The 14,125-nt window shown below is 38.7% G+C and overlaps 1 protein-coding gene across 4 annotated transcripts in view; it reads left to right on the forward strand.

The window, feature by feature from the left end:
- The window catches only part of VRK1 (VRK serine/threonine kinase 1), an 80,865-nt gene that overhangs the window by 36,930 nt on the left and 29,810 nt on the right, over nucleotides 1-14,125 (forward strand). For all 4 annotated transcript variants that reach the window (XM_046647782.1, XM_046647784.1, XM_046647783.1 and 1 more), the window contains exons 3-5: nucleotides 1,786-1,841; nucleotides 10,456-10,525; nucleotides 11,431-11,518. In XM_046647782.1, coding sequence (XP_046503738.1) covers nucleotides 1,786-1,841; nucleotides 10,456-10,525; nucleotides 11,431-11,518 — 214 coding nt within the window. The remainder of the gene's footprint in view (nucleotides 1-1,785; nucleotides 1,842-10,455; nucleotides 10,526-11,430; nucleotides 11,519-14,125) is intronic.

Genomic DNA, 14,125 nt, shown 5'->3' on the forward strand with positions numbered 1-14,125 from the left:
TTAGGATACTGTCCTCATTGTAATATTTTGTACACTAAATGCTTATTTTAAAAAATCTGACCTTGCTTTATTACTAATTCAGTATCTAAGTGCCGTTCCTTGGGGCTCGTCCTTAAGGAGCTCAGACCTCTTCATTTCCCCCTTTTGGCCAGTTTTGTTACCTGATGTTCCTTTAGTCTGAAGTATTTTAGCTGCAGCCTTTTCACAGTGCTGCTGCTTCCCAGCTGCTTGGTGGTTTCTTGGTTTCTCTTCTGCTTCTAATGTGAGAAAGCCTTAGGGCTCAGTCCTAGGGTGTCTTCTTTTCTCTCTCTGCACTCATTCCCCAGCAGGTCTCTTCCAGTTTCGTGGCTTTAAGTAAGTAGTGTTTCTATGTTGATGACTCTCAAATTTATTTCTCCAACTTGACCACTCTTCTGAACTCAAGACTTGTATATGAACTGCCTCTGTATTATCTGAACTTGGATGTTTAATAAACATCTCAAACTTAAGACACCCCAAAGCACCGGCTCCTTCTGCGGTTCTCTCCACCTTAGTAAGTAGCAGCTTCCTCTTCCTAGTTGCTCAGGCCAAAACCCTGGAGCCGTCCTTACCTCATTTCCCCTCTTACCCTCTGTGTCTGATTCATCAGCAAGTCCTGTTGGCTCTTCTTAGAAAATATGTCCACAGTCTGACCACCTACCACCACCTTGTCTGCTCCGCTCCGGTTCAGGCCCCCACCTCTCACCTGGAGTACTGTCATATCCTGATCTCCTGGCTTCTGCCCTTGCCCTCTATGCTGCATTTCTTCACAAAGCACCCTGAAGAATCTTTTGAAAATCAATGTCTGGTCCTGCCACTCTTCTCAGAACGTCCAGTGGCTCTCCATCTCATTCATAGCACCAGCTTTGTGTCACCCATCGAGCTTGTCGTGTTTGTTCCCTGCTGCTCTTGTGATCTGCCCCCTGTTACTCTCACCTCACTTCTTCCTTTCCAGCTGCTTTGACTTCCTTCCCTCAAACATGTCAGAGGTTCCCACATCAGGAGCTTTGTGCTGGTCGGCCTGGAATGTTCTTACCCCAGACACTTGCAAGGTACATTCCCTCACCGCCTGCAGACCGCTGCTCCAATGACACCCTGTCAGTGAGGTTTCTCTTAACTGCCTCGCAGCACTGTCTCGCTTCCTTAATTTTTCCTCTATACCACTTATGTTCCTGAGTCAGTATTCCAGGGCAGCTGTGCTTCTGTATTTGCATGAAATAAAATGACAGCCACATTAAAATTATTCTAGTTGTCAGTTCAAAGTTCTAGTGCCAACATCCTGAACATCCTGATCTAGATGAGTTTTTTTCTCCTAAACTAGTGCTTTTTGGAACTTTAGCTCTCTCTTTTCTTAGCTTCCTGATGCTTCTTCTTAAAAAGATTCCCTAGTTTGTTAAATTTAAGAAATTGCATCAGTTATTATCCTCTTGGGAGTGCACCACATACATTAGCATACCAAAGGTCATGCGTACTTTTGAATTAAATCTTTAACTCAGAGTTTTCCATACTTAACTGAGGATCATATTGAAGATACCAGCAATTGTAAGATACATTCCAGTTTCAGACATATTTTAAAACATGAAAAAAAGTCTTAAAATTATTAAATATACTGTAATAATATCCTGAAATACATATTGGGAACTGAAATTTATTCTATCAAGGGGTTATAGATATGCAGACCCAAATATTAATAAAGGGTTAGTAACAGGCTATTTATAATAATGGTACTTCTTGTTCTGATAGTACATATATCACTTTTTCAAACAGCTGATATGAATTCTTCAAAGTCGGTGGGCAACGATGCACCCTGCGTTGTAAAAGTGGTAAGAAAATATTTTAGCTGATTTTTTCTTATCTGTTGATTTAGTGTAGTATTTATTTTATAAAACATCCTTTTTGATAACTAGAACTAATTAAACATAAGGTATTACATTTTTAATAATGTTTCATGCATATTTAATAAGACACAAAAGTAGCTTTATAGTTTGAAGTCATTTGAGTTCAAAAAGTCTCCTCTCTCGAACTATAGGGGCACTGGTGTTGGAAAGTGAAGGAAAGCGTGGGGTGTGCAGACGTGGTGCAGACATGCAGTTCAGCCATACTTACAGTGCATGGGATGCTTTTTATATTTATAGCTCACAAGACGAGGCTACTTTAATGAAATGTTACTGTATTTTATCTTGCATTTGCTTCTGAACTTCCACTTGGTCAATTTTTTCTTTTTCTTTTTTTAGGTTTGTTCCCTTCCCCTTCCGCTTTAGTAAATTACATTATTTATTTAATTATGATTGCTTTGAACCTCTTTTTGCTATACTCTTGTGGAAATTAGTTTGTAATGAGTGAAGGTTGACAAGGTTCCACCTGACATAAGCATACTTTGAATAGCCAGTTTATATATTGGTGTATAAAAAGACATTTTAGCTACTATTTTTTTTTGTTATCAATATATTATGTATCGTTTTGCTCACCAGCATTTATGTCTTCCCTCTCTCAAAGTTCCTTAACACATGTGAAGAACATGTTTCTGTTCAATAGAAGAGGTAACAGGGTCTGTTATTTTGGCAAATTACCACGTAAGTCCCCCACTCCTAAAGGCTACCAAACTCTAGAATTAGAATTACTCCAAGGTTTTCTGTTTTGGTTTATTTTACTCTCTTTTCAAAAAGGAACATATTTGATCCCTTATGAGTTAACTTTTTTGGACCTGAATTGTTTTAGTGATTGTTTTTAACATTTTTTATTCAGGCATAGTTTTTACAGGGAAATACAAAGATATTAAATAATTTAAAGACTTTGACAGGAGCATTATACTCTGTAACTCCCACCCCTATTAAAATGTAGAATGTTTCCGTCACCCCAGAAAGATTCCTTGTGTCCTTTTCTGGTCACACCCCTACTTCCTGCAGCCCTGGAGACAAGCACTTGTCTGGTTTTTGCTGTGGATTAGTTACTCCTGTTCTAGAACGTCACATAAATCGTGTTATACAGGATGTACTGTTCTGTCTCTGACTTTTTATGCTCAGCATAATGTTTTAAAGGTTCGTCCACATTGTTGGCGTATCTTCCTGTTTTAGTCTTCTTGCTCAGTAGTAGTGTGTCGTGTAGACATACTGTAATTTGTTTTCCACTTCCTGTTGATAGACATTTGGATTGTTTCCAGTTTTGTCTGTTATGAATAAAGCTTCTAGAAACATTCTTGTACAAGTGTTTTTATGGATGTAGGTTTTTATTTCTCTTGGATAAATAGCTAGAAGTAGAGTTACGGCTTTATAGGGAAGGTGTATGTTTAAATTTATAGGAAAGTACCAGACGGATTTCCAAAGTGGCTGTACCGTGTTGCACACCCACCAGTAATGTGTGAGAGTTCTTATTGCGCCACATCCTCTGCAACGTTTGGTGTTGTCACATGGTTTGTTTTTAGCCATGATATTGAGAGTGTAGTAGTGTCTCATAGTTTTAGTTTATATTTACTTGATGACTGATTTTGAGCACTTTTTCTCTGTGCGTCTTGGCCATTCTATATCTTCCTTTGTGGAGTGCCTCCTCAATCTTTTGCATGCTCTGCCCTCCCCCCTTTTTTAATAACTAGTTTAAAAAAATTTTTTTTGAGGAAGATTAGCCCTGAACTAACATCTGCTGCCAATGCTCCTCTTTTTGCTGAGGAAGACTGGCCCTGAGCTAACATCCGTGCCCATTTTCCTCTATTTTATATGTGGGACGCCTGCCACAGCATGGCTTGCCCAGCGGTGCGTAGGTCACCCCCCAGGATCGGAACTGGTGAACTCCAGGCCACCGAAGCGGAGCGCGCGAACTTAACCACTGTGCCACTGTGCTGGCCCCAATAACTAGGTTGTTTTGCTTTTTATAATTGAGTAGTAAGAGAGTTGCTCTGGATGCGAGCCTTTTTGCAGATATCTTTGTTGTAAATATTTTCACCCAGTTTGTAGTTTGCCTATTGATTTTCCGAGTGCTTTTTCTGCATCTAGTGAGATAGATCATACGGTTTTTCTCCTTTATTCTGTTAATGTGGCAGTTATATTGATTGATATTTGAGTGTTGGAGTAACTTTGTATTCTTAACATTTACTCCACTGAGTTACGGTATATTATGCTTTTTTCATAATGCTGGAATTGATTTGCTAATATTTTCTTAAGGATTTTTACATCTTTGTTCATGAGGGATATTGGTGTTTAATTTTTTCTAGTATTTCTAAATTTAAAAAATTTCTCATCTCGTTTGGTTTTGGTGTCAGATTTGCTGGCGTGCTGTGTTTGGTTGCCCCCGCCCTGCCCTGCAGTATCCTGAGTCTCCTTTCTCCTCCCGGTGCCTCTGGAGAAAGCTGGGGCTGTCCCGGGGCTCACTTTCTTTCCTATCTTGTAGAGGTCGCGGTCCTGTACTGCCTGTTCTGTCTGATGTCTGAAGATGGCAGTTTCCTGTATTTTGTGGAATGTTTGTATTTGGTCACAGTGAGAGGGCTGATTGGTCCCAGTTGCTCCGTCGCGCCTATAAGGGGATGTGGAGTTGGTAACTTTAAAGCGTGTGCCATTGGGTTGTTTCCTCTGCTGTTTCAGTTTTCTTCACGCCCTTTCATTTTGGGTTTTTCTTTTTTTTCACTTGTGAAGTAACACTCCTTTTGAAATAGTTTGCTGCTGTATCAGAGGAATGAAAGATCTTACCATTAAATTGGGTTATTTGCATGGAAGTGCAGAATATTATCTGCATTTGTCTTTGATATGACAAATTAAAATACTAAAATCTGTGGGTGAGATTAGTTTCTTCTTAGGAACTTTCAGAAGTTTCCATTGTGAGAAGAAATCAAGTCCCCTTGGGACTTCTCATAATCTTAAGGTTCAAAAATATGGTTACCTCGGGCTGCTTTGCGGTTGGTTAATCTGCACAGTCATTTCCGTGTCTTGGAAGGAAAGTGTGCCGGTACTATGTCTTAGAGGTGGGCCTGGTGTGTAACCACATCTTTATGCTTCTGTATAGCCTGAGCTGCTTTAAATTGTGTTTTATTTTAGAATTATGAGACTCTTCTTTAGAATTATGATATTTAGAATTATGTTATTCAGTGTAACTTTACTTTGACTACCTTTTTTACTTATAGAGTTATTAAAAAAATGGGTAGGAACAAGTATTTCCTAAGTGCTTAAGGCAGCAAATTATATTTCTAAGTTTAAAGCCATTTGTTATCAAACCTGATTTGGTACTCTGCATCTTCTGTCTCCTAATTCAGTTCTGTTTCCATTATCCTATATTACTCCCTCTCTTTGTAATTAAGACAGTGATAAATATTCAGTTGATTTCTCTTTTGCATTTAATATTTCAGTAACATTTTCAGTGTCATAGTTTGTCTGTGATCCTGGAAGAATGCCATAAACAAAACTGTGTTATTGACTTTCCTCTCTGAGGGAGCTTTTAGTAACTATTCTTTGCTTCTTTCTTCCCTGATACCTGTCTTTTCGGAACTCCTTTAAACTCCTGTAGCACTCATTCTATTGCTTTTTATTTTACAATTTCACATGCTAATATCCTTCTCATGCTACCAGTTATTTTTAGTTTTTTATGTGTTTATCTCCCTAAGTAGGTTTTAAGTTATTTGATGATAAGAACCTTGTTTTAAAGTTTATTTTCTGTACACCGCCCTTAAATGCCTATTCTTTTGGAACCTTTTTAGCCATAATTCCCCACCACGTGTTAACTTCTCGATACCACACACTTGCATCTCTTGTCTGTGCATTTCACAGTAGGCCCATTCATAATTTGCCTTCACTTGTGGTATGCTCTGCCATAGCTCTGTCCATTACTATTCTGCATCTTTTATTCTCAGAGCTTTATAATGTTAAAACTTGAAATGGTTCATCGGATCCTGGGTGCGGACATGGCACCGCTCATCAAACCATGCTGAGTGGGCGTCCCAAATAGCACACCCAGAGGCACTTATAACTAGAATATACAACTATGTATTAGGGGGTTTTGGAGAGAAGAAGAAGAAGAAGAAGGAAAAAAAAGAAGATTGGCAACAGGGCTGGCCCCGTGGCCGAGTGGTTAAGTTCACGTGCTCCGCTTCTGGGGCCCAGGGTTTTGCTGGTTTGGATCCTGGGCGCCAACATGGCACTGCTCACTAGGTCATGGTGAGGCAGTGTTCCACATGCCGCAACTAGAAGGACCCACAACTAAAATATACAGCTATGTACTGGGAGGATTTGGGGAGAAAATGCAGGGAAAAAAAAAAAGGAGCTCCTTTTGGGGCTGGTCCCATGGCAAGTGGTTAAGTGCGCACGCTCCACTTTGGCGGCCCAGGGTTTCACCAGTTCGGATCCTGGTCATGGACATGGCACCACTCGTCAGGCCATGCTGAGGCGGCATCCCAGATGCCACAACTAGAAGGACCCTCAGCTAAAAATATGCAACTCTGTACGGGGGCACTTTGGGAGAAAAAGGAAAAATAAAATCTTAAAAAAAAAGATTGGCGACATATGTTAGCTCAGGTGCCAATCTTTAAAAAACAATTAAATTCATGTTTTCAAAGAACTACTACTACTCTTTGGGGAAATTTCATAATTCATTATTGGAAAAAAAAGCGAGAAGGGCTGGCTGGTGGCGTGGTGGTTAAGTTCACGTGCTCTGCTTTGGTAGCCCAGGGTTTGCAGGTTTGGATCCCCGGCACAGACCTACACACTGCTTATCAAGCCATGCTGTGATGGCATCCTTCATACAAAATAGAGGAGGATTGGCAACAGATGTTAGCTCAGTGACAATCTTCCTCAAACAAAAAGAGGAAGATTGGCAACAGGTGTTAGCTCGGGGCCAATCTTCCTCACCAAAAAAAAAAAAAAAAAAAAAAAGGCAAGATACAAAACTATGTATAATATGGAGATAATTTTATGAAATAGCTATTTGTGTGAAGAAAATATATCAAAATATTTCCAAATTTTCTAAAATGAGCACATATTCTATTTTTAGAGAAAAAGCTCAGCAAATGTTATTTAAGAAATAATCAAAGGCAAATTGATTTTTAGTGTGAAGTTATACTTAATAGTGTAATAATTAATGTAATAGCATACCAACTCAAACAGTGGTTCTCAGCCCCAGTTGTCAGAATCTCTGGGTGCAGGGCCTAGGCATTGCTATGGTAAGTAAAGCTCCCCAGGGGATTCTTTCGTGCATCGGGGTTGAGAACCACTGACAGAGTCTGGCACCCAGAGCACCTTGAGTATTTTCAGTGGAATCATGTGTGCGTGCCCATGTCCATCTTTATCTGGGGATCTTTTTATTCAATAAAGCCGTGCAGGTACGTGCTGCTGTAATGTAGAAGATTTGGCAGAAGGTTTGGTGGCTGCTAATATGCATATCTGCTCAATGAAAGAGCTCCAAATAGTTAACCCACAAATTTCTTACATTTGGCCTTGAAATGGAGTTAAGACACACATATTCAAGACAGATGTTTAGGTACACACTAAATACATTCTCTCTTCTACCAAATGACGGTGTCTGGTTTTGTTTAGGACCTTGATCCTTATTGACTTAAGGAAACAGTCTTGGAGTTGTGGTGCTGGGTCACCAGAGATGGTAAACTTGTATAGTCTGCCTCTAGATAGCTGGGAGACACTATCTATATTTTATGTCAGGAAAGTAAATGTACAGAGAGAAATGGTAATTGAGAATAGTAGGTTGGATAATACAAGGAGAAAAAATTCTCTTTTGCATTTTCTTGTTAACAGACTTTGTAGTGAATTCGTGTTTCCAATGACACTCACCCTTTGCAGTCATGTCAGTGAGCTATTAGCAGAACTGGAGGTGGAAGTCAGGCTTTTCAGTCTTATATCCTAACAGTTCTTTACATGGTGGTCACTTCCCAGTATGAAGTGATATAAATCTGTATTTTGAAGTTCCCTGGAAAGAAGTTTGCAGACTGATGTTTACTTTCCCTTACTGATGTTATGAGAAGTGACCTGAATTTTCAATTCATATATCATAATTTTTTGGTAGGAAGGAGAAACTTTATACAGCTTCATTTTTAAATGGCAGCCAGTTGCTTTTAGATGGTGCCATTGAAATATATCACATTTTAATTTTTTTTCTGTTGTCATCTTCATTTTGACACTTAGAAGTCTTAAAGAAACGTTTAGTGATATTCTAGTTAAAATGTCAGTCCCAATTTCTTTTCTAAATCTTGGCTATTATAGAGTTGGCAAAGTATTTTAGATTTGAAATATGTTAATAAAATTTTAGTTATGAGTTAAGGTATTTTCTTCAGCAGAAATAGCTAGCTTTGGCTAGAGTGCAATGCCAAGGAAGTAGCTCCTTTATTTTGTTATAATGGAATCTTTCTGGATTAGAAAAAATATGAAATGAGCTCAAAGAGCCTTCATTGCAGTAGGGCTTTCATTATAATAGCCTGACTTATATAGGTTGAGTCTCATTATTATGAGTTTAATAAATTATTGCCTGAAGGAAAGCTTGAAAATTAAAGTTGATATGACATAGGTTGAAACTGAATAAATCAGAATTTTATACTGATGGTAATAAGCCAGAATTTGTCTTAGGAAAACCTCTTTCAAACCTGAATTATATTAATGAGCTCTTCTACAGGTTAGCCTTTGGAGAGTAACTTTACCAAAATTCCTTCTCTTCAATTTCTGTTTCTTTCTTCATTTCTTACACTGAGTCTTTTACTCCTGCTGAAGGCCTGTTCTCAGCCACAAGCTCTGAACATTCACAGGTGTCTGTCTAGCTACCATTGCTGGGCAGGAGTCACAGGTTATGGTGAAACTTGAGATACTGAGTCCACAAATTACGGATGTGGCACTTAGACCTTAGTATATTGTTTAGTTTCTGCTTCTTAAGAGGCGACCACATGCCAAACCGTTGTGTACCATTCTCTTCCAAGGTTGGGCTGAAAAGTAGACTTAACTGTCACCAATAAGGCAAGCTTACGTTCAGGTTCTGCTCCAAGTGTTGTCTGTGTTGCCCGTTTGATGTTGAGTGCTCGTTCTTAACCAGGTCCTGCCTGACGCTTTGCAGGTGGGCTAATCAGTCTTCCTGTAAGTACTTTAACAGGGGATCCCTGTTTTTCTGAATTACAAGAAATGTGAGGTGTTAAAACTGTATGTATGGAGTGGCTTTATTTAAACCTCAAGGAGCAAAATTAGCTTTTATGACAGGGAGGATGTCTTGAATGAACAAAAGTGAACATATTTTAAGTATTTGTAAAAGTCATCTCCAGTAGTTGAAAACTTCATCTTTTCACAAGTTTTCTCTCAGTTAACGTAGTGGGCCTCATTTATCACTTCTCCTAATGCTCTACCGACCCTTGAACTCCAGCGACACAGATATTCTGTCCAAAATAACTTTCTTCCCATACTTCCTAAAAGAAAAGCCATCCTAAAATTTGTTTGGAAATGTTCGCTTCTTCATTTGAAGTTTTCACTGCTTTTCACAATTTTTCTCAGACTCTCAATAAACAAGATAATACCAACACAAACATTAAATCAATACAAACCAGTTTTAATGAGGAAAAGTTTACTATATAAAAAGTCCACAAAATTATAATATCTTTCCCACCCTTCCGTGTTTGTTTGACAGGGCAAACCCCCGACAGGCTAATGTCCCTTGTTTGTCAGATACCTTTTTGTGAGTATATGCCTCTTTACAAATAATTTTAACTATTAATATCTCTTAAAATGTGAAACAAACATAGTCCGGTAAAGTTGGTGGAAAACAACTGTCATAGAACTCCATTTTCCTCCTGTCTTTAAATTATCCTGTGGGAAGTAAATTGTATGGCTCCTTAGTTTGAAAAACATGGGAATCAGTGTCAGAAAGGAAAGGATGCAGTTAAATGGACAGTGCTTCCCCACTCTGGAGTTCCAGAATATTCTTGTTTGTGGTAAGGTTAGTTTCTGCCAGTCCTGATAAACTAGATCTAACTGTAATGAAAACCAGGGAAAGAGTGGGATTTTCCATTAATTGGTTAAAGCAGATATTGAAATTTTATTAAATCTCAGAAATATCTGTAGCCCCTTGGTGAAACAGTTAACATGGTTGCTGATTTTTGCTTAAGAGAGAGCTTAATAAAAATGAAAATAAGTTTAAAGATTTTTCTTAAACTTCTGCAAAGCCTGAGCTGTATGTCTGATTTTCTAGTTTATCACTTACAGAAGTGGAGCTTGAAAGAAATATAACAGACTGTTCTGAGAATGTCTAAAACATTTCTAAAGCAATTGACTTAAACGTCAGTCTTGGTTCAATCTAAATCTTACATCAGTTAGAAACTTAAGTAACAAAATTACATTGTTTGGAAAAATTGATTTGAATTTTTTTTGTTTGAAAAAATTGGAAAGAAAAATTGATATGTTAGTCTTTTTTGAGGATTCACTGAAAATAACTCTAGTTTTAACTACTGCTAGTGTTAATTAATGCTTATCTTTTAAGGAACCCAGTGACAATGGACCTCTTTTTACTGAATTAAAGTTCTACCAGCGAGCTGCCAAACCAGAGCAAAGTAAGAAATATAATACATGTGTTTATACTTTTAAAATGACCACTGTTTGTTTTGTTTTGTTTAACCCAAGACTGGAGCATTGGATCTTATATTATAATGCTTTGTTATTTCTTACTTTATAAATAAATTCCATTTAAATGAGATTTGTATGACAGAATTCTGATCTCTTAATGAATTTGTTATAAGATTTCACCTATATTGATATATAGAATAAAGTCAATAAATGATATATGATTCAGGAAATATTGTTAGAAATTGAGACTTAACCCTAATCCATGGGTGTGGCTCAAGGATCTCCAAATCTTTTTGAGGATTTTTCTAAATTCTGGAGAACATGATGTGGGGGGATGCCATAAGTAATGATACAGAAGAGACTATCAAGGGAGAGAGCAGGACCTCTTCTAGCTACCATGGTCCTTTCTGCCGTCCCCTCCTCTCCTCTGCACTCCCAGGATCCCAGGAGTCCCCCAGTGGGATGGTATCAGGCGTGGCAATTTCTCAAGGAAGTCTTCCGTCTCTCCTAGAGTTTGATTTCCTAGCTGACGACTTTTAGAATGAGTAAAAACCTTGTAGATTGGAGTAAAAGATAAGTCTTTCTGTGAAATAGAGATATTAATTGCAGCTGCAGTACTGTGATTTGATTTTTTTAAAAATATTTTTTGTAGATTTTTCATTTAAAAGACAACGTTTAGGGCAGGATAACAAAATTTTGTGGGTTAATAAAAATATTTTGATTGTAAAGTACTTTTCATTTGTTGTTTATAATGTACTATTCACTTCCTTTTTTATGAATAAAAGTGAAATCTTAATGCATGTATAAGTACATTTTGTTCTTAATGATTTTTAAAAAAAACTTTCTTATGTATAACAAAATTCGAATTACAAACATGTGTTTTAACTTACAGTTCAGAAATGGATCCGTACCCGTAAACTGAAGTACCTGGGTGTTCCTAAGTATTGGGGGTCTGGTCTACATGAGAAAAATGGAAAAAGGTAAAAATATGCATGTTTTGTTTTTCTTCTCCCCTTCTGAGCCTTCACTGTTGAGTTTTTTAGTCAAGGATTATTTACTGAGCGCAACACTGCTAGGCCTGGATCTGGGCTGTGTGGGGTGTGTTTGACAGAGGTGAATAGATGCTGTCTCCGGTCTGGAGGACTTGTACAGAGCAGCAGCAACTGACTGGAACCCAGCTGACAAGTGGGAGCAAAGCTAAACGTGCCCCGAAGGGTGTTTTTGCCGTTAAAAATAAACAAGCAAACAAACAAACAACTCTATGTCGTTTATGTAAAAAGGAGCCCTTCAGGTTTCAGTTCGTTTTTTTCATGTTAGATATATAATCTGCTCACTGTAGAGTCCTGCTCTTTATGAAAAAACAAACATGCATCAAACAATTAGAGAACAGTTAGGTGCTAAACTGTGTGATTCTGACTCATATGTCCTAGGAGTTGAGAGAATGGAGAGAATATTGTTGACATAGTTGAGTTGGAGAAAACCTCCAATACTTTGATGCGTAATTGACACTTTTAAAATATTTGCATGAATAAATGAATGAATGAATGGAGTAAGGCTGGTAGCTGAGGTTTGGAGAGTAGATTTAGTTTGGAACTAGGGGGGATTGGTAAGGATGCTTTCAGCTGCAAGTAAAGGAAAGCTTTGACTCAGCTCTCTTGAGTAATCATCAAGGGCCCAGACTCCTTTTTCTTGCCCATTTGCCCTCATCTTGGCTTTGTTCTCTATTAATTCTCCATTGTATGGTCTCAAGGTGGCTGCCCCATTTCTAGGTGCCCAACAGAGGAAAATGGTATTGCTTCTTGTGAGTTTCACTTTCCTGGCAAGGAAACCTTTCCCAGGAGTCTCATGGCAGACTTCCTCTCATGTTTTCTTGGTCAGAGTTTTACTAGTGCTCATTCTTACACCAGTCATGGCAGAGGCAAAGTGATCACAGTGATGAGCATGGTGAAGCACATGGCCATCTGGAAGAGGATGGAACGCCTATGCCGAATCGTTGCTCTGTTAGAAAAGATGGAGCGGAGAGGTAGTTGTTGGACGGGGAACCAAACAACATGGACGTTCTTATCCTGGAATCCATGCATCTCTTAGGGAATGTTGGAACTTCCTGAAATGATATATGACATTTTGTTATCTTTGGTTTTGCTGGGACAAGTTTCTGTAGTTTTTATGCAATTTTCTGGAGAAATGGTATAGAGCAAGGATTAATTAAGTTAAGTGCAAGAATTCTATAGCCAGACTGCTTGCTTTCAAATCTATGCTTTGTCCCTTAAAATGTGTGTGAGCGGGTAAGTTACCCCTTTTTGCTTCAGTTTCCTTGTCTGTGAAATAGAGGAACAGACCCACTTAACAAGAGGGATTAAACAGAAAGCTGTTAGAATATATGTAAAATATATGTAAGTGTTAGCTTTTACTCTCGAAGGGGACTTTAATCCCTTAAATGTTAAGAACTACTGGTTTAGAAAATCATTGATAAGGAGGAATAGCCTCTCAAATGGGAGAGTCACATGAACATGGGGCAGGATAGGCTCTGGCCTGCTGTGTGGGCTTTTGGCCATTTTTCTTTAATAAAGGAAGAGGGCATGCATGTGAGAGAGAAGAGGAAATAAACTTGGAGAAAGAGACTGAGGCAGGTAATGAAGACTGGGGAGGAAAGAGCATTTTGAAACCGAAGTGTAGTGGGTAGTCAGAAGCTAGTCCACGCTCTGAACAAGGGCCATTGACATGCTGGTGAAAGTGGCATTTGAGAATTGGTTTATGTGGTGACTTGGGGCCCATCTGGAAGGGACTTGGGAAGGGAAAACCTTTACAGATGACTTGCTGGAAAGCAGAGGCAGTTCGAGTGTACTCCGGTGCACAGTAGTTGTGTTCCTAAGAAACCGTACACTGTCAAACCACGTTTTGTAGAAATAAGTGGAGGAGAAATGTGGCTGAGGCTAGAGCACTTTAGACTTGGAATAACTGGGTTTTGTCCCTTGTTCCAGAATTTCAGTATAAACTTGAAGTTCTTTTTTTTTTTTTAAACAACTAAAGTATATCACAGTAAAACCTAAACCTCACTGAGCTGGTTTACACTCGACTCTGTCAGATGTGGTCCTGGGCTAGTCACTTTCAGTGTCTCGTCTTTCCTCACCTGTAAGGTGAGGGTAATAACATTTACTTTATGGAGCTATTGTGAAGATGAAATGGAAACATGTAAATCATAAGGGGGATTTTCTGGCACATAGTACATGCTCAGTAAATGTTAGTTGCAGTCAGCATTATTATCATCATTATTGGTTTTATTTATTCATTTTTTTGTTTGGGATTTGTGACTTTTCTTAAAGTTGTCAACACTGTCATAGCACATTTTTCCTTTTACATTCTTATCACCTATTTTGTGATAAAATCACAGAGCCAGTTGAACAGGGCTTGTGTGTGTTGCTCCTGTGAAGTGCTCAGGGCCTGGAGAGATGGTGGGGATCGGGTTGACTCTCTGAGCTGTCTGATGGGAGTGGGCAGGAGAGAGCTCCGCTTCGTGGACCAGAGGATGCTATAAGTGCAGGGACTCCGGAACCAGACACACTTGGGTTATATCTGAGCTCACCACT

Source organism: Equus quagga, chromosome 20, assembly GCF_021613505.1.
Source record: "Equus quagga isolate Etosha38 chromosome 20, UCLA_HA_Equagga_1.0, whole genome shotgun sequence".
NCBI lineage: Eukaryota > Metazoa > Chordata > Mammalia > Perissodactyla > Equidae > Equus > Equus quagga.